At 26.3% G+C, this 22,494-nt stretch overlaps 1 protein-coding gene across 3 annotated transcripts in view; it reads left to right on the top strand.

The window, feature by feature from the left end:
* LOC112600708 (apoptosis-stimulating of p53 protein 1) overlaps nt 1-22,494 on the top strand; it is a 101,963-nt gene that overhangs the window by 20,187 nt on the left and 59,282 nt on the right. The window contains exon 1 of one of the 3 annotated variants that reach the window (XM_025348015.1): nt 9,282-9,546. The exons of the other annotated variants lie outside the window; for them this stretch is intronic. Within the exon in view, the coding sequence (XP_025203800.1) occupies nt 9,463-9,546 (84 nt within the window). The 5' untranslated portion in view covers nt 9,282-9,462. Of the gene's footprint in view, nt 1-9,281; nt 9,547-22,494 lie in introns of those variants that run through there. 3 annotated transcript variants of the gene reach the window in all.

Raw genomic sequence — 22,494 nt, 5'->3', positions numbered from 1 at the left:
GTTGCTGCATATTGCTATGCAATAATTTAAATAGCATAAATATAAATAAATAATAATAGAAATTATATAATATGAAACTTAATTATTTAATAACTTAATAAGAATTTAAATGTATGAAAATTAAAATACTGTTACTATTCACATTGAAGTGTACCTTAATTTTGGAGTAGTACCTCGCATATTTGTTGTTTGATTGCCCACAAAAATATAAAATAATATATAATATTTCATTCACTAACATCAACTCAATTTTTGCTATAAATATAGGACTGATCAGAATAATACACATAATAAAATTGTAAATATAAAAAGTAGAGTACGTATTCATTAAAAATAATTCAGATTATTATAAATCAATCTTAAAATCATTTATTATAAATTGAGATTTTCGATAAATTTATATGTAAAATAGTAAATAGCTGATGAAAATTAATTTTTACGTTTTATTAAAAGAGTATTTATAAGACTACCCAATTACTTTCATAACTATCGGCAATTTACGTTTATAATTTATAATGTATTAGATTATGGTTAAAATTAAGAAAAGTGAAATGACAACGAGACCATGTAAAAATAACAGATTACTTTATTTTATCAGGAATACAAAAAGTATTATAATTATACAGTATTTAGCTTTAACTGAACTTCACGAAAACAAAATAATATTATGTTTTAATAGATAATCATTAGATTATTTCTAAATATGAATTTCAAAGAAACCATTAAACAAAATGAAACCAAAATCATTAATGATCTAATGCTGAAGTTGGACATAATTCATGCAACATGTGTTATGCGTACTGAAATAGAATAACAAGATAACACAATGTTGGTTAATTTATAATGAAAATCAAATGATAGAATAAAAACGTGGATATTAAATTGGTTATAAGTGTTAACAATAAGTAGAATGACCGAAACGATAAACTTGAGTAATAAGTCAATTAATTAAATTAGGTACCTTCAAAACTATTTGAAGGTTACTACTGTGTTTATGATGAATAAACCGTTTCTCTATCTACAATTTTTCTCTCCTGAATACGCATGTATTCTCGCCGGGTACAACAACTATATTTATTTATATAAGTAGCCATAATATTATGCATATAAATTGAATAACGATTAAGTGAGCGGTATGGCGCCAAAAAGTCAGATAATATAGAAAGAGGAAATGTAATCACCAATAACATATGGATCCCGAATCTCCCGTAAAAGAGCTCGCATGCTGTGGAATCCATGGAAAAGTAATCTCAGATGAGTTCACCCGCGGCATGGACCACGTGTTAGAATCCTGATTAATATGTACTGGACCTGTCAACAAACAAATGGATTTTAACTAGCGATGGGGTTCTCAGGTGGAGGCGGGGTGCGTCATGGCGGAATTCAAGCATATGAATTGCTGTAGTGGCTGTGCCATTACAAGGTGAAACACATATTGGAACGTCATACCTATACATTTAATCAAAATAACATATTTCTATTATCGCGATTTAGTTATTCGTCGACACTTATACATTACAATTTACATTACATTATCCACCAGTTACACATTATTTCATACAACTACTTTAGTGATTTAGTCGACTCGTAGTAAACACGTAAATTTCTTATTCGCGTATCTGTTTATTAACTCTGAGTCGATTTCTTGCACGTGCGCGTTATGCTCATATGAGTTGTAATCTCATTGAATCTATAACCTGCAGGTTATTGTTTTGCCTGTCCAGAATTTTAGTATAGTTTTCGACTATACCGATCATAATCATAATAGTGCATTTTAAATACCATAAAAAATACTGTAATATACCTATTGTTTACTGATAATCATATATATCCTTTTTAACTACGGATATTTATTTATTTTCTTATAAACGTCTACTACGTTTTGAAACCCGTTATTCACCTTAAATGCGAGTACAGAAAATATCACATAAAGCAATTTTGTAATCCGTATTTTAATTTACAATTAATATCATCTTTAAAATTATACAGCACTCCTCAATTATATGAACATCTAATCACTATATTTTGTTTGCCTAAACTAGAAACTTAAAACTTTCTGCTTCAATATTTCGTCAATCGAACAAAATCGTCAGCCAAGAATATATAAATTTAAAATTATTGTATTTCATGTTTTGGCATTTAATTGAATTTGTATGCTACACTCACATAAATATCATATATTACTTATAATCCGATCAAACAATTTTCTGTGTATAATCAACCGGAATTACCACTGAAAACGTGATGTTCGATTTAATCGACTCCGTTCGTACGAAATATAAGATAAATAACTTGCAGTACATTTTCATTTAAAAATAAAAATTATTCATTATGTATACAACGAATTCAAACGTTTTCGTCTTAAAAATACTGATACAAAGACATTACAAAGAATGGTCCCGCCATGCTTGATATTATGTAACAATTAAAATTTGTTAATATCACATTTGTCCTAAGAATGTGTTTAGAAACGTTATTATAGCTATATAATAATGTCGACTGAATTTTGTATCGATCACAATCTTTCGGATGTATAATTCTTGAATTTTGTAGAGCATTTGCGAATAAATTGACAAATGAAATATCCAAAATCGCATTGTGAACGTTGGTCGAATAGCTAAACGATTAAGCCTCGACAATGACGACTAACCTGTCGACGCGTGTTTTTCAGAAGCAACAGCAAAACCGATAAGTCGCATGACGCACACTAGGGCCCCTGAGATCGTGTGTACGGCCCGCCGTGAAGGCAGCACTATCAGGCACATTGGAATACGAACTCGATGACGGCATAAAAATTTAAAAATAAAAATATTTAAACGCAATTCTCTCATAACCGACTCGTCACCTGTAATCGTATACCCGTGGAATACAATTATTATTTCAGTTGTATTATTGACCAGAGTATATAGAAACCTGAGAGATAATTAGGTCGTCGTCGCTGCGTGCGCGATAATATTTTATGTACGCATCGACACCGCCAAAACTATCAAACGCGATTTTGAGACCGTTGCAGCGGATTAAAACAAAAGCAAACAGTCCGGGGGCGTGGAGGAGGAGGGTAAATGATTGAAAAACCACCTGCAGTGTACCTATATACATATAATACGACCGTCTCAACGATAACGACGTTTCGAACACGTATCGAACGTGACGCGGACGCACAGTACTGCGCGTTTACGCGATCGTCGTCCGACACGCGGAACACTTGCAACGTCAAACAATAACGTTGCATATCATTATTATCGTCATCGCCGTAATAAAAGTGTGGTACTGACTTGCGTGCGAAATGTGCAGCGGTGGCGGCGGCGGCGTGTTGGGCGGCGTGTTGGGTGGCGTGTGCCGTGCCGCGGTCGACGGTGCAGGCGGCCCAGCGGTACCGCGAGTGGACGACGACGGAACACCGCCGGCGGACGATCCGTCGCGACGGTACGGTGGTGGTTTCGACGTGTCTCCGGGCGGCGACGTTCTTCCGGCAACGACGCTGTTCGGCCGCGCGACTGAACCTGATCAACGACATCGGACATTCCCGTTTTTTTTTTTTTTTTTTGTTTTGTTTTTAATCCGCTGCAACGGTCTCAAAAATCGCGTTTGATAGTTTTGGCGGTGTCTGATGCGTACATAAAATATTATCGCGCACGCAGCGACGACGACTAATTATCTCTCAGGTTTCGTATACTCTGGTCGCCAATACAACTGAAACAATAATAAATTGTATTCCACGGTATACGATTACAGGACGGTCGGTTATGAGAAATTTACGTTTTTAAATATTTTTATTTTTTTTTAAATTTTTTTTTATGCCGTCATCGAGTTTCGTATTCCGTGTGCGCGATTAGTGCTGCTGTCACGGCGGCCGTACTGCACACGATCTCAGGGGCCCTGCGTGTGCGTCATGCGACTTATCGGTTTTTGCTGTTTCGTTTCGAAAAAAAAAAAAACACGCGTCGACGGTTATTTGTCGCTTGTCGAGGCTTAATCGTTTTAACTATTCGCCAAGCAGTCACAATGCGATTTTGCGATATTTCATTTGTCAATTTATTCGCAATGCTCTACAAAATTCAAAATTATACATCCGAAACGATTGTAGATCGTATACAAAATGTCTCGAGTACACATTATATACTTATAATACGTTTATCTAAACACATTCTTGGACAAATGTGATATTAACAAATTTTAATTGTTAATAATATCAAGCATGGCGTAGACCATTCTTGTAATGTCTTGTATACAGTATTTTTAAGACGAAAACGTTTGAATCTCGTTGTATACACATATGAATAATTTTTATTTTAAATGAAAATGTGTACTGCAAGTTATTTATCTTGTGTGTTATCGCTAACTGCACGTACGGAGTCGTTAAATCCGAATACGTTTTTTCAGTGGTAATTCCGGTTGATTATACACAGAAAATTGTTGTTTGATCAGTTTTATTAAGTAATAATTATATGTATTTATGTGAGTGTAGCATACAAATTCAATTAAATGCCAAAAAACATGAAATACAATAATTTTAAATTTATATATTATTATTGGCTGACCGATTTTGTTCGATGACGAAATATTGAAGCAGAAAGTTTTAGAGTTTCTAGTTTAGGCAAACAAAATATGTGCCATTAGTGTTCATATAATTGGACAGGTGCTGTATAATTTTAAAGATGATATTAATTGTAAATTAAAAATACGGACTACAAAATTCGCTTTATGTGATATTTTTCTGTACTCGCATTTTAAGTTGTGTAATAACGGAGTTTCAAAACGTAGTAGACGTTTATAAAATAAATAAATATCACGTAGTTAAAAAAAAGGATATAATATAGGGATTATCAAGTAAACAATAGGTATATTAACAGTATTTTTTGTATGGTATTTTAACAAATGCACTATTATGATGTGTGGGATTTGAATAAGTCGGAAAAAACTTCATGATCTAAAATTGTTGAACACGAAAACAACAACTCTGCAGTTATAGATTCAATGGAGTTTTTACAACTTAATATTGTGAGCATAACGCGCACGTGCAGAAATCGACTCGCGAGAATAAACGATACGCGAATAAGGAAATTTACGTGTTTACTACGATCGACTAAACACAAAGTAGTTGTATGCGATAATATTTTTAACGTGGATAATGTAATGTAAATTGTAATGTATAAAGTGTCGACGAATAACTAACATCACGATAATAGAAATATGTTATTTGATTAAATGTATATAGTATGACGTGTTCCAATACGTGTGTGTTTCACCCTGTATATTATGCACACTTGCACTACAGCAATATAATATGCTTTGGAATTCCACGCCGACGCACCCCCGCCTCCCACCTGAGAACCCTCATCGCTATTTAAAAATCCATTTGTTTGTCTTGACGGAGGTCCAGTACATATTCGAAACCGGTTCTAACACGTGGTCCATGCCGCGGGTAACCATCTGAGATTACTTTTTCCATGGGATTCCACAGCAGCGAGTCTTTACGCGGCAGATTCGGGTCCATATGTTATTGGTATTATTTCCCCTTCTCTCTATTATACTACTTTTTCTTTTTGGCGCCATACCGCTCGCCAATTCGTTATTCAATTTATATGCATATAATATATATATATATATATATAAATAAATATAGTTGTTGTACACCGGCGACCGAATAATGCGTATTCGAGAGAAAAAAATTGTAGATAGGTAGAGAAACGGTTTATCACCCATAAACACAGTAGCAACTTCAAATAGTTTTAAGGTACCTAATTTAATTAATTGACTTATTATCAAGTTTAATGTTTACGGCATATCTACTTATTGTTTTAACACTTATAACCAATTTAATATCCACGTTTTTATTCTAATATTTGATTTTTCATTATAAATTAACCAACATTGTGTTATTTTGTTATTCTATATTCAGTACGCAAATACATGTTGCATGAATCATGTCCAACTTCGGCATTGATCATTAATATTGTTGGTTTTCATTTTGTTTAATGGTTTCTTTGAAATTCATATTTAGAAATAATCTAATGATTTATCGATTAAAAAAATAAATATTATTTTGTTTTCGTGGTTAAAAGAAGAAAGTAAAATACTGTGTGTAATTATAATACATTTTTGTATTCACTACAGTAAAATAATGTCAATCGTGTTATTTTTTTTACATGGTTCGTTGTCATTTTCACTTTTTTTCTAATTTAACCACACTAATACATTATAAATTATAAACGTAAATTGCGATAGTTATAGAAAGTGAATTTGGCGTAGTCTTATAAATATATTTTTTTAATCAAAACGTAAAAAAAATTAATTTTTCATCGAGTTAATTCTACTATTTTACATAAAATTTATCGTAAAATGTACAATGTACATAATAAATGTTTTAAGATGTACTATAATAATCTGCATTCATTTTTTTTTTTTAAATGAATAGCGCTCTACTTTTTTTTTTTTTAATTTACTAATTTTATTATTGTATTATTCTGATCGATCCTATATTTATACAAAAAAAAAAACATTGAGTTGTGTTAGTGAATGGAAATTATTATTATTATATTATTTTTATATTTTTTTTTTTTGTGGGCAATCAAACAAATAACTATGGAGGTACTTACCTCAAAATTAAGGTACATTCAATGTGAATAGTAACAGTATTTTAATTTTCATACATTTAAATTCTTATTAATTATTAAATAATTGTTTCAATTATATATTATTGCTATTAACTTTATTATTGTTATGCTATTTTAAATTATTATTGCATGTTAAATTAAATTGACTAACTTACTTTTAATAAATATATAATGAAAAATAAAATTATTGTATCCTTTATTACGTTACACAAATGTATTAAAAATATGTAATTTTTTACATTGAAATCACTTGAAAACTACTTACTATTTATACTTATTTGTTTAAATAAAATTCTTAGAAAAAAAATAGCTGTTTGCTATTCGTTTGGAAGATCCGGTTTTTATTTAGAGTTTTGTAGTCTTCAAAGAAAGCTGGTTGGTACATTATTTACACAGAAAATCGTTTTCGCACACTCACATATATATTTCTCTAGTAACAATCAAAAAGGTTGAGTATTTCCTACTAAAATAAAAGAGCTAAATTTTAAAGCAATTAACTTTGATCTGTTTTCATTTATTAGTATTTTGTTTATTTTATTTGATAATCTTTTTGTATTTTATTTTTAAAGAAATTTAAGCGTGCTTTATTATAGGAATTATTTGGTATGGATGGGCTTGAATACAAAAATTAAATATTAGTCTTGAAAATGTATGTGTTTTTATAGTCAAATTACAGTCAAATTCGCTTATAACAATCTTCAAGGGATCTAGAAAATCTGATTGTTATAAACTTATAACCGAATTTCGTTATAACTGGATTATAAAAAGTAACTACGCATAAGATATAAAACTAATCAAATGCATTGCTTGGAATCATTTTATCCGGAATATTGTTATATACGGCATCGTAATAAGTAAATTCGACTGTACTTAAAAATATATATTCACTGTAATTCATTTAAAAGATAGAAACAGAAATTCACCATTATATAATGGCACCACAATATAGGTATATTTTGTTTAGAATCATTAATTTTTCTTTTGTCAACCTGTTTTATGAAGTTGACGGGAAAAGTACCGTTTTGATCTATCGAATAATTCTAGGGGTGTAGTTTCTTCCCTATGGCCCCACATATCGCCTACCAAATATTACTAATGTTTTCTTTATTTACAAGTAGGAAATTTGATATTTTATTTTGTATAGTTAAATATTTTAATATTTATTTTTTTAAATTTTAAATTTATATTATGTTATTTTACTAAAAATATCTGTTATTATTTTAATTAATACTATATAGATAAGTATATAGTATAGATACAATTTAAGTGTTTTTTTTAGGTTATGTACGTGTTGTGTGTATTTATTGGTTGGTAATTTTTTAGTATATTTTCAACCATAAATTGTTAAATTGTATGGAATTTCGTGTGCAACATTATGTAGCTAATGTTAAGGCGCTCTACAAAGTCAAGTCAGTAATACTTATTTTTAAAGTGTCTTTCGTGTTGACATTTTTAAGTGGACAGAATTAGACCCGTCTCCCTCTCAGTTTTTCCCACTACAATTAACATGTCGGTCTACCGGCTGATACACACTAGTGGGTTCAGTTTATTTTTCCCCCGTCGTTAATGATCCGTCGCAGTTTTCGAGTACTGATTTTTCTTACAGCGGCCGACCAACTAAAAGGGCATAGAATATATCTTATAACTTTTAAAATTATTTTAAAAACCTTTTTTCATTGTGTTAACCAAATAGTTTTGATAACGTCCGACGACGACAAAGGGAAAAACAAGAATTTACATTTTCAAAATAATACTGACGGGTAAAAAGAAGATTTTACGTAGATATTTTATGACCGGAAACGTTTTTTTAACCCTTTGCATCACCTCCAGTAGTTTATCCGAATAACCAGTGATACTTTTTTTTTCAACCACATTGTGCGTATAAATCCCCATTGTTTTATAATAATTAAATCGTAAAACAAAGAGGTTTAATGAAAAATGCGCACAACGAAATATTCATCAACACCGATAGGCCATGTGGATAGTATACCCTTTTAGTTTTCCGGTGGGATTATTGATAACTGAGATCATATATTTACATTATTTCATTTGCTATTACGTAGTTCACAAGTTAACACTTAAATAAACGTTCCATGCTTATAAATTATAAATATAATGTGTTTTTTATTATTAACCAGTCTAGTTTTGTTTTTTTGAAATTGCAAAATTTGAGTTTCCATCTGACTTGGTAAATACACATTTATAATATTATAAATAGCATTTTTTTATAAATGTTTCCTTAAACTGTTTAAAAGTTATTAATGCATATGTTATATATTTATTTTCACGTATTTAATTTTTAATAATTCGTATGTATTTCTTTTAAAATATATAGTTTTTTTTTTTTTATATTTATTGTAAAAATTACAAATCTATTGGAATTAGTTTAGAAATTTCGGTAAATCTTCTCTTATGTTTTTTTTTTCTGAAAATTATGATAAATTCTATAAATTAATTTTGAATATATTTAAAACTATTAAGTTATGCAATTCCTGTATTTTTCAGTTACCATATAATCGTAATTTATCATTATATTTATAAAATCTGTATATTTATATAATTTAAGTATTCGGAATTATTTTAGTTTATATAACATGTGCGAGACAACAAATAATAAATACGTCCTCTAGCACAATTTAACATATATATACATACACGAGTATAATATATTATGCACACATGTATTGAAGAAGGTAAACATACACTCATACACTCACTTGTCGTCGTCAGACTATTGTCGAGGTCGTGACCGCATCATTCCCTACCTCTTACTGCGACGTTGTTGTGAAACGTCAGTAGGTGACTCACGCATCTAAAAAATAACTTTGCATCTGTACGTTGAAATATGGCGTGTACACCGATGGCTGAATCGTTAGGTGAAGAAGTTTGCCGAATGAAACGTACGCTCAAATGGTCCGGATACAAACACGTGAGTTTTTTGTCCATTCAAATCGTAGAAAATATTGTAATTTTTCAAACTACAATATAAAGGGTAGGAACTAGGAAGGTAGTTTAAATAATAAAATAAAAAAAAAAATCGTATAAAAAATTTGTAGAATAGAAGAGAAAGTAATTTACTATTGGAACAATTATGATACGGATATAATGAATTTTCACGCTGGCGAAACAATTATACGGTGCGAAGGTCCAGAGTGAAAATTGGTTTTGCTTTGCCTAATTATTTATGACGGCTAGAGATTGCGGAACGGCGATTAATTTTTTTTCTATCCTCTACCGGTTTTTCAACTGAATCAAAAACCTAATGTAGGACACCTCTGCTGTTGCTTCATCAAAACTGATAACATGAATACTTAAGATACACAAAATTTCATATGATAAATAAGTTTGTATATTTTATTTAAACAGAAATACTACTAAGGTTTTTATATAAAGTCGAAAAAAAACTTATAGATGAGAACATAATGTATTATTAAATATATCGAAATTAATTAGATAAGTAGGTAATTATTTTTCAAACAGAAATATGAGGTACAAAACATTGTATAGTATTTATAATCTTTACCTTTAATATGATACCCTGAAATTTAAGTGCTCAAGTGAATATTTCTTTATGATATTATGTTGTGGTAACTAAATTTTTTAGCATAGAAATGTCTATAAAATATAAAAATCAATCAGATTAAAAAAAAAGAATTTATATCATTAAATAAATGAAAACTTAATATATTATATGGAGGTGTAGAGAATTATATTTAATATTTTATAACATATTACTATTAGTATTTAAATAGTAGTTATAGGTAATTATTTTTCCATGTATTAAAAAATATAGCTTATAAATTATAATGTCATGTATAATCATAGAGATTATTGGACAACCAACATATTTTTGTATTCTGGTTATTGTAGATTTAATATGGATAATTTACCAAGCTATTAAGTTAATTTTACTTTTTAAACAAGAGCTCTATCCGTTATACAGTAAGTTTCGAATGTATTTCACTGAATAGGTAGGCCACTTTAATTGATTTATTAAATTTGAATTCAATGATATATCCTTGTACCTATATTCAAACTAGATTATTAGTGGATACAGCTAGCTTCTATATCTAAAGATATTTAATATTTGAACATCGATTTATATTACTTTTGGTAATGCGGTAAGTTGAACTAATTTATCTACGAGTAATATATTTGAAATTACAAAAAATAATCAAAATCATTACCTCGGTAAAATATTGTAATTGTTCGTTTAAATATCCAATGTCGTTTGAATTTGTACTTTAAATTTTTATTAAAAATAATACATTGTGCCTATTTAAGTTCGATGTTAAAAAAAAAAAAAAATTATATATGAATAGGTTTGTTGTGTAAATATGGATTAAAAATTAGTCTAAATATTTTGAATATTATAAATTAAATTAAAAATTATTATATTATTTAGGTATAGGAAATAAAAATATATGTTATTTCAAAAAGTTTCAAGTCCTTATAAATAATATTTCTTTTTAAATTACAACATAGTTGTAATCGACCAAAGAAAAATCACATTATATCCAATTTTGTTCAAATGTCTTTCAAAAAAACGTATGTAATTTGCAGGAGGTACTATTAAAATTATGCATGATTGAGAGAACATAAAAATATATATATCAATGTTAAACCAATAAACTCATTGCTTTGCTCAGAATTTAAAATACCTAAAAGTAATTGATCTACCATGTATTTAATTATAATAATTAAAATATTAATTTACAAAATATGTTCTTCCGCAGGTATTAACCTCTACAGTCCGTTATAAAAATATATAGTAATTTATGCGATTTATACTTCTCTAATTAATTTTATGGTAGTCTTGTTTTAAAGCTTACCTTATTTAACATGCAATATTTTATGTAAAGTTTCTCGTCTGTGTAATAGAATGTTAGTCGACCGTAAAATGTACCGGACAAGATATTGTTCAATTTGCCAGATCGGTGACTAAAAAATAAATTTATACTTTGAAAACGTACCAAAACTTTTTGGTATAGAATTTCATTCTATTAAAATTCTTTATGTTTTATAAATATTTAAAAGTTATCTAAACATTTTAATTTTTAGATAATTAAATAAATATTTGCATCATATTAACCTATTAAGATAGAAATATATACATTTTTTAACTGATATTTAAATTAAATTAAATTTTTTAATAATTTTTGTAGATGAACATATTTTGATTATTGTATATACAATTAACCTAACCATACTAATATGCTAATTGAAATCAGTTCTTAAAATGTTTACTATTATTTTAATCGATTATTTATTTTATTATTATTCATGATACTATACATTATACTCGTATACCTATTATATATCATTATACTATAGAATACAATTATAATATTATTGTAGGATTTTAGTTTATTTGTTAGTTGTTGGCTTATACCTTACTTTATGATAAAAAAATAGAATTAAAACCGTGACTAAAAGATTTTTTTTACATTTAAAATTCTGATATTGACCTGTAGGAAGACATGTTATTCTAGACTAAGCTGATTAATTTATGTATTACGTTATTATAGTCTGGCTGGGGAGATAAAATACCGGCCATATTCGACAAACGGATCGGCTTTACCAATTGATAGATACTAGGTTGTGCTTCCATTAACAGTATTAACACATTATTGGAAGAGAACAAAAACTTTTTTTGAATTATGTCTTAAAGGGGATTATTATAAAAGATAATCTTTTATTATTTATAAAAATGAGCTTTTTTGTCGTTTTATTAGGTAGATTATAATATATACACATTCTATGAATGTGTATTTTTGAAAAATATAATTTAAAAAATGTTATTATTTTATTTTTTTTCAAAAAAATCTTTTAAATTTTTTTCATAAATGTATACTTATCGTCAACAAAGAAAACTGCTTTAATGTTTTTAAGCTTAAGTTGTTTTTCAATATTATTTTGCCGCAGATGATTTATACTTTAGGTGATTGTATCTTGCATTTATAAATCATGATGTTAGTTTCTGTTATTCGTATTACAATCAATAGTTACTTAAAAATCGAAAGGTCAAAATCAAAGTTTTTCAATTTTTTTTTTTTATATAACAACCGTTTCTAGTCTGTAATATTTTTTCGTGTACTTGGTTTTTACATACATATCTAATTTAAAATACAATGCTAATTAATGGTTGTCAATAACGTTACCTACTTAGTTTGTAACTCTTAGACCTTAGTGTTTTATTAACCTAAGTAATTAGTTCAAACATTAAAACAGACACAAGATGGCAGTTCAGAACAGTTGATCTTAGACGAATGAAAGTTGTTATTAGAAATTAAATATTTGTTGAGTATCTATGATTCACATGACTTTCCAAGGAAAAACACGTAGTAGTTTTGAAGGGTAAAAAGGTATTTTCTTTGAACCCTTTCAATCATGTTACGTGATAAGTAGCAGCTAACGGTGAAAGTGTCTTAGAATAGTACCATACTCAATAACGAAGCTTAAAAAAAAAAATAACTTAAAGTGAAGTGACCAGATGAAATTTAGTTTGTATACGAATAAAGAAAACTAAGAAGTTAGAATACTTTACAACAAGTACTTAGTAATGCACAAAGTTGGTGTCAGGGTAAAGCCCAAGTCTTTAACTCTGTTTTTTACAATTTATATAGGAATATTGTTAACGGAATAAGTATATACTTCATAGGAGTATTAAGGTGACAAAAAGTCATAAAGGAGCAGTGAATATAAAGATATATTAAGGAAAAGGCTAATAATTTTTCTCATGATATGTCGAATGTTTTATTATAGCATTAATTTATCATAGTATTTTATTATATTTTGTGTCATAATAATAAAGGTTACAATGATTACATTAAAAATAGAGTAATGTTGATAATATGCTTTATATATTATATTACTATTAGTCATCTATTCTAATTTTTATTTTAAGTATTTTAAGATTTATTTATAGCTGGTTGGCTTATCTTATCCTAATGACTGATGGAGGAACTCTGAGTTATTGTTTTAATTTCTAGAAATTTCTGTTTGTAAACATTAACAAGGGGGTGCTTTTCGACGTAGGTATTTTGATACTGATTATACGAAAGAGAATGTTGTTCATAGCATATTTTAATAATATAATATTATGTTCCTTTTATACATATAGGCGCGCCATTGCCATGATTTTTGGTGCGCTTGTTTATAAGAAGCCAAACACGAAACACGCACCACTCGTTGCGTATCCCACGCTTGTATTTAATAATATGTGGAGGTATATAATGCCTGTTTGAAATAGGTACAATCGTATTATATTGTATTACAATAGATAAAACTATTTATATTAACCTATGTAACGGATTGGACGAAATAAAACATGTTACATGTAGGAATCCGTGTCGGAGACACGCCCGAAAATCTGTGAATTTTTATTTTTATTTATTAGTGTTTTGTAAATATAAGTGTGTATGTATACTTATAGATTTATTTGTTATGCATACTTTACAAGTTGGCAGGAAAATACTGATTGAATAAATAAAATTGCTATGTATATATTTATTATCTAACAACTATCATTTTGTCTGGGTACTATAGTGAAATACCTATAGCTTTTTGTATGCACTACATATAGTATTTGGGTATTATTTTAGCTATAAATTACTCTTTTCTTTCTTTTTCAAGAATGTATACATAAATTTGTAAAATTTTAAAACTATAATTAGTGAAAAAACCTGAATTTTGTCTGTATGTGTGATCTAATGATTTTGGTATATTTTAATATAAATGTAGTATTAATTAAAGCAATATATTATAATATAAATATAAGTATATAAAACGCTTGGCATAGATAACTTGCCGTGTAGTCGTCAAACACTTCAAGAATCCTTTGATAAAGTTTTCGATTGGAAATTTCTCGTTTTGTAAGATATGGTGTATTCGTTAATTTTATGTTAATGGACATTTATGGGGATGTAAAGAAAATATTAATTAAATTTTTTTTGCTTGGGACCAAAATATGTTCAACTACTAACTTGTAATGAATGCAATCAGCTGTGGGCCTTCAGTCATATTTTTTTTCGGTGTGTTTTATTTTTTATAGTGTTATGCGATTAATAATGGTTACATACAATTAATAATATTACGTAGATAATATGGTCGTGAGAAATTATCATTTTCGGAATTCCGGTTACGTCTAAAAAAACATTTGACTTTTTTGTTTGAAATCATTATATACATTTAGCTCTTTTAAAACTCACGTTGAATGTTATTTTGTTTGTTGATGGATTATTTAAAATTGTATTATTATATTTTTTTATGTTTAAACTCTGCAATGTATCATATTAACTTCATACTATAAACACACTTGTTGTATTTATGAGATAAGTGATAATTTTATTATTCACTTGTAAATATGACATTTAATATTATGTCAATGTGATTAATATTTTTTTTGATTATTGTTTGATAAAAAAATTATGTTCTAATATGATGATTTTAATGTTAAAAACATGATAAAATCTTTAATTATTTTTAACGAGTACTTAATTATCATTTAACTTATTTTTAATGATTTTTATGTTAATCAAATTATCTATTTATTTTATATTCACAGTTAACACATTGGGAAAAAAATATTTGACCTTTGTTTAATAATGTTATATGAACACTAATATAATAGGTTCCTTTTCACTTCTCATTTGAGGTTAGTGTTGAAAGTTAAACTATATCCTTCATGATTACTAACCGAAAATCTGCCTGAGGAATGTAAAGTTCAGTAATTTGAACTCATATGGTTGTCGATACAAAATTTAACAGAAAATGGTTTGAAGCTTTGGGTTTATATTAGTTTACTCAGATCAACCCAGGGTAATAAAAGCAGTAATCACGACTAAGGTTACAATAAAGACGTACATCTCATGTGTTGACATTGTTAAATGTTCAGATTCGTGAATAATGTTATATTAAATATACTTTTGTTTATATTTGTTTGATTTGGAACTAGGAATTTATTGTTGAATATTCAGTGTACTGACTTTTCATTATGATATTGAGCGTTAGCAAATTATTTGTATCATATACAATTATGGATTATGTACATTTATTTTTTGTTATTGTGCAGTGGTCCCTTTAAATAATAACAATTAGAAATTTCTTCAGGTACGTTGGAAAATATCTTGATGAATTTCTGACCCTTGTATCGTATATTGTATACTCTTTAGTCTATAGTCTTTACGTGGCATGTACATATAACAAATGTACAGGATGATGAGAATAGGATAAAATAGAATTTAATTAAAACCCATATCATACAGAAATACAACGCTAGTGTATATGATGGGATGGAGTTAGGACATCTCGTGCATTCCAAAGTCTTGTAATTTTGAGCAGCAGTATCAAGGCTAGGAAGAATGCAAATATTGTGTTAGAGAAAAAATAAATACGAAATAAAATCGTTGAGAGAATTACATCAGTGATTAAAACAATATCAAAAGGGAGACAATGTATTAATTTCGTTGTAAAAAATGGAATTAATATTATATCAATATAATATAAAGTATATTAAGTTGTTGTTGAAATTTGTTTGACATTTTAAATCGAATTGTCTTTATATTTCCTAAATAAATTATTATTTGTAAATTTCTAATATTAATTCAAATTTTTTTTTAAAGTTAGTGATATATTTGTACTTGTAGATTTTACTCATTTTTGGTAAATTCCTTTTATCTGGATAACATTTAAATGTTCTATTGAATATATACAAGAGATAGTTGAATAAAAAGTTTTACATTATACATTTTATTGTATAAAACTTATTTAGTTCGTCAATTTATAAAATCTTTGTAAAATTTTTCAATACATTATTGTATTTCATAATTTATATTAAAAATGTAGAATACCAGGATTTTTTGCTTCAATAAATATATAGTGCTGTTGTTATTCTGTACCGTTACTACCGTCAATCGTTTTAAGATTTGAGTAATTTTAAAAAGAAAATTTGATGACGTTTAAATAAAATAAATAAAATAATTTGTTTCGGTACCATATTAGATTCTTATTAAACAACCCGACTTTAAAAAAAAAGTAAATGTGTTAAATTGTTTTTCTAAAACATAGTACCAGAAAAAATTGTATAGTAGCGTCTTCTTTATTCGTTCGTAAATACTTTCTTGGTCGCTTTTACTCGCTAACCACTTTACCATAAACCATATTCACCTATATAGTACACAAATACTTATAGTATATGTACATATGAATATACGTTAGTACATAACATTATATATAATAACTCTATTATACGGAGATGAAAATTAAATCCTTACTTTACGATATCGTCTAGTTATAGGCTGATATTGCTCATCTGCTGTTGTATTTTAGAAAACAACATTTCATATTGCAGATGTATTTATATATTATTATAGTAACATTATATTTGTAAATCTACAATTTTAGTAATAATTGGTAGTTAAAAAATAGGGCAGTACATAATCGACTAGTGTATATCATTGATACTTATTTAATATTTTTTGCCATCATCGAATTCGGTCGAGACGTGCAATGTTAAAGATACTTATTTAAGTTGTAGTCAATATAATTATGATAATATGGAATCGCGTTTTTATATTTTTTGCAATTGTTTTTTGGATTGAATTATTAAGTTTTTAAACAACTATTATTATATTATTTTTTCAATAATTACGTCTGTGAATACTAAAATATTATATAAAGATAACTGAATTCCAGCTATTTTATAGTACATTAATATTGTAATAGATATCTGAATTATTTAATGTAAAGTGAGGTAGATTGATAAATTATAAATTTAATATGCATGTATTTATTTAATCATAAAATATAAATAAAGAATATTGTAGATCGATTTGTTAATTTTTATTATTTTCAAACTTGTATATGACTAGTATTATACCTACCTACTTAGTCTATAATTAAATCTATAATTATTGAAAGTTTTTAATTATATTTATTAAATTTAAGTATTTTATTTTTGGTATTATAATAAATTAAAGTTATATTAGTTAGAATGTTAAGATGTACCTATGTTTATTTGTACCATTGGTTATTTTAAGGAATCACCTAAAATTAAATTATTCAGAATCTAATTTTATGATTTTTTAAAATTATTTTTAAGTATAAATTTTGTTAAGTAAGCTAATACTTTTTATTGAGTTTGATTATATTATATTATGCAAATTATTACTTTTAGTTTCAAATATTAAGTATAATTTGTAAATTGATACTTTTTGAAAGTTGTTGGTAATATGCATTTTAAATTCCATTAGTTTGTATAAATAATAATTTATTTATTTATTTGTATTGAAGCAAATATTTGAACATCTTCAAGTTTAAATGCGATCATAGGATGCAATAATGCAACGATATAAATAAGTAACTTCATTATTAAATTTTCTCTTATTGGTTGTGATCTGTTTTAAACTTTCTATTGTTTTATTATTCGATTTATTGAGAAAATCAGGGTTATATGAATTATAGGTAAAGTTTTACTTTATATTTAATTTCTTTTTAAAACTATGTATTTTTAAGATTTATAAGTTGGTAAATATAAAACTAGAATGCCATTATTTAATATAAATAATTCTAATAAATGCAATATTTATTTTATGAGCAAAAAAAAAAAAAATAAAAAAATACTTCTATTAAAAATAAACATAATTGTTTTTATTAACAATGCTATAATAAAAATACCTTATTTAGAATAGAACAATTTAGACTACTATTATATGTTGTATTATAAATAAACCTATTAAAGAGATTTACTGATAAAAAATATGTATTATGTAGGTGAATATTTTTTGTATTATTAATTTTTCATGTCACGATTTGATTGATGATAAATAATGATTGTATTAGTGATAAGTTAAACATTTAGGTAATATCTAACATGCATTTTAAGTGCTGAGTGATGTTATGAATGTATTGGTTTTATAATGATATAATGTGTTTTTTTTTAATTTTAATTTTAATATTATTTGTATTTGTCATCTTCTTTTGAAACAGTATAATAGCTCTAATCTTTAACGTTGATTGTGGTTTCTGGTAGCAAATTTTATTAAGTTGATCTTGGGGTAAACAATTCTAATTATTTTTAATATTATAAGATAAGCTATAAAAATATTTACTTGATTTAACTTTTTTTTACTAATTTAATATATTAATTACAACAGTGCTTTACTTAATAAAGATGTTTACTACTATAATTTAGAATAGCTATTATTGAATTTTCAGATTTTTTTATTAAGACATTTGAGTGTAGATAACCTATCTGTTTAAATTTAAACTTTGTATTCAATATATCTTTTTTAAATTTAAATCTAATTCTTACTTTTTATTACAATATTAGAGACTTAAAAAATATATATACTTGTCTCAAACATAACCTTAATTTTTTTTTAAACATCATATCTTAATTCATTTTTCAATTACATGACATCTCGTTTAAAGTATCTTTGTTATTTCCCCTATAGTTTGAGTTCCATATAGGTTTATTATATTTCTAGAGTAGTGTGCTTTTTTTTTGTTTATGTATTTGTCTACAAACAAGATTTGGTCAGGATACTTATAAGAGGTTTTGAACTTTTTGTGTGCACAGAATTCCCGGTTCCCGGTTTATCCAATTTACGACCTTTGGTCAAATATTGAACACGCTCAAGGGTCGTTTTTAACGAATAAGAAAAAAAAGGCTTATGACATGGACAATCGGTTTAGGGATTGAGGTCCTTAAGAATGAAAAGAAAGATCAGGGAGGGATGGAAGATAAATGATAATGATCGTAGTATATTCAAACGGAAAATACTGTGCGTTGGATTAGTCGATAGGGCTTTTTTCTGATTGAGGTTACTAGCTATTTCTTGGTATTGCGTTTGGTCTGTTGAATCTATTCTAAATATAAATCTACATAACATAATGTGTGTAAATTATAAATTATGTATGTACAATTATAGGATAAATTCAAGTATAAACTCGTAGTAATGAGATTAATTGGATCATTTATTTTTAATATTTTTCACTGAGTTTTTTATTTCAAGTGCTCAGATTTTTAATTCTTTAATGAAAAAATTAAATCCAGGAAGTCATTTTGCTGTATAATAGATGTCGAACTTTCTATGTTAAATCATTGAGTACAACGAAAAACATTTCTGAGCGGAGACTAGAAAAGTCTACATTTTTAAGGATATTCTAATTTATATTTATAATAATAATTTAAACAATGCTACTAGTTATTTATTTTTCTATTAGTAATCATACAGTAGATTGGAATCATTTTTTTCTAATTACAAATTGCTCATTATATTACGTAATAATTATTAATATTTAGTATTATTTCTAAGATATTCTTTAAAAAGTGATTACTGAAGAAAAAACACACATTGTAAAATCTATTCATTCATTTTGCTTGGTTTAAAATCTAAAACTATAAGTATAACTTTGACATTTAAAAAAAACGACTAATAGTTTCCTGAAGTAAATTAATTTAAATTACAAAACATCTGATTTTTCATGAGTTTATTATATAATAAAAAGTAAAAGGTAAAAGGTGTTTTAACGCATTTAATTAAAAAAGTTTATGTAGTTTTTTGTTGCATTTAATTTTTTAAATTTATTATTTAAGTTGTATCTAATTATAAAATCGCATATTAATAACTGTTAATATTTTTTTTTTAGATTGGCCATATTTTATTAAATTTGTTTAAAAAAAAAACTGGTGTTAACTTAATCCATTTTTCAAAAATCGTTATTATTTATAAACATATAATTACTTATCAAACATTATAATCATAATTTATAAAATGTCTTGTTTTCATTGTAATATTTCTTAATAATTTAGAGGCAAATAACGATTAATCCAATAAATCTATAATATTTTGAATAGTAAAAAAAGAAAATACCGTATCCAGTTTGTTTTATTTTATTTTATTTTGTAATTAGTTAAAAAAAATAAAAATATTTTATAAATTAAATTATCTAAATGATTGTTATTTAAATATTACCACTCTATACTTTATGCTAATGGAGAAAAGTTCTTGAAAAGTGTACTCCTGAAAAAGATATAAATCAATTATCATCATTCATACTTAGGTGTATGTATTTTGTAGTGGTTTGATGCAATATTGTTATCTGTTAATAGTTTTAATACTGTATTAATTAAGTTTTTTGTTACAAACTAGGTTGTATTTAAATAGTGTAGACTATATTGTATATATATATATATATTTTATTTTATAGTTATATGGTCTATAATTTCAATTTTATACCTATTTTAAAATAATTTGTACAAGAATAATTGACATTTTTATTAGAATAATATTTTTTACTTACTAGTGATTTGGGATTGGTGGAAATAAAACAGCACTATCCATCCGCATATTTTTCAGATTTTCTGTCTATTGTAAGATTTATAGATATGACAGAATTTTGCTTTCACTTAAAAATTATAATTAGTAAAATGAAGGTTATTATTGTTAAAAAATTTGAACGATAAGCAGGTATTTTGTTCTGCGTATTACGTTATTGCGATTTTTAAGTTTTGGAGTAATATTTTAAGTACATATTCATATTTAGAATGTATTATTACTTACATTTTAAAATGTTATTTACAATATTCAAAATTATTTAATACCCATTTTTGATTTAAATTGTTATAAAATTAATAATATTGATAAATTTTTTATCAAATAATGAAATTAAGATTAAAAGTGGTTTGGATGTGATTTTGATATAGATTCTTTTCTATCATAAATTCAGTGGATACAAACTCCAAAATTCAACTTATTAGAGGAAAAATATTTTTATACTAAAACTGACAAATGAAGATTTTTTTCAATAAGCTTGATTCAAGTTCAAAAATAGTTGCTGAGGCTATTTAGAGTATGCTTGTTTTAATTAGGTGTGCCTATTGTTATACCGTCACCAATAACTAGATTATTGTTTAGTATAATATGACTTAATATAGTTTATGTTGAAATAATTTTAATTAAAATTCTCTTCATTTTTTTCGTTTATCTATTGTACTTATATTATTTTATAAATTACGTTAACTATCTTTTAAGTACTATGTAAAATACAAGATCTCGTAAATAAATATTTGCTTAAAAAAATATTATTTAAATTTATTTTTTTTTAAAGATATACCATATAGATGAACTATTTTGACTTTATGTTCAGATGAGAAAAAATAAATTTTGCTTCACTGCTGATTAACAAAAAAAAACTTTTAATATAATCAGGAACAGTCAAAAAGAACTAACTAGCTGTTTTATGTATTTTTTTTTTTACCGATTGACGCAAAATCTTACAAAATAGCTTTACGAAAGTTCCACTATTTCAACAGTCACAATCAAGTTTACACAGTTCACATGACTGCTATGATAGTATAATTCATCATTCAAGTGAATTTACATAACTACCATATCTTATTTTTATCATATTGAGCCTGTGAAACGTAGTGGCCATCATTAATCAGTATCCACTTGAGTTAAAAAATGCGTTTTTTGTTAGGAAGATAATTCAGCCATTGATATGCTTGATATACAAACGAGAGCTTTTTAAGACGCATACATTTTAAGATTATGTATAGATTAAATGAAAAATACTAAATTCAGTCTTATTACATTGTTTCATTTGAAGTTTTTTAAAAATCTATTCTTTCTTTGTGTAAAATTTATACTGAAAATCTACATTTTAAATACCTTCGTATTATATTTATTATACTTATTTATCATTTTTTTTTTATTAACAACTCTAACTGAAGTATTTTCTTTTTTAATTTTATTGTAGTTTATTTATTGTACTTTTGATGTATTATGATTTAATTTTATAAAAATAGCTACAGTATATTTCAACTCATTCAATTCGTACGAGTAGCTTGTAATATTTATATTATAAAAAT

This window comes from Melanaphis sacchari, unplaced genomic scaffold, assembly GCF_002803265.2.
Source record: "Melanaphis sacchari strain LSU unplaced genomic scaffold, SCAv2.0 Contig66_pilon_pilon, whole genome shotgun sequence".
Lineage (NCBI taxonomy): Eukaryota > Metazoa > Arthropoda > Insecta > Hemiptera > Aphididae > Melanaphis > Melanaphis sacchari.
The sequence above is the reverse complement of the archived record's forward strand: the minus strand, read 5'-3'. Positions and strand labels throughout refer to the sequence as shown.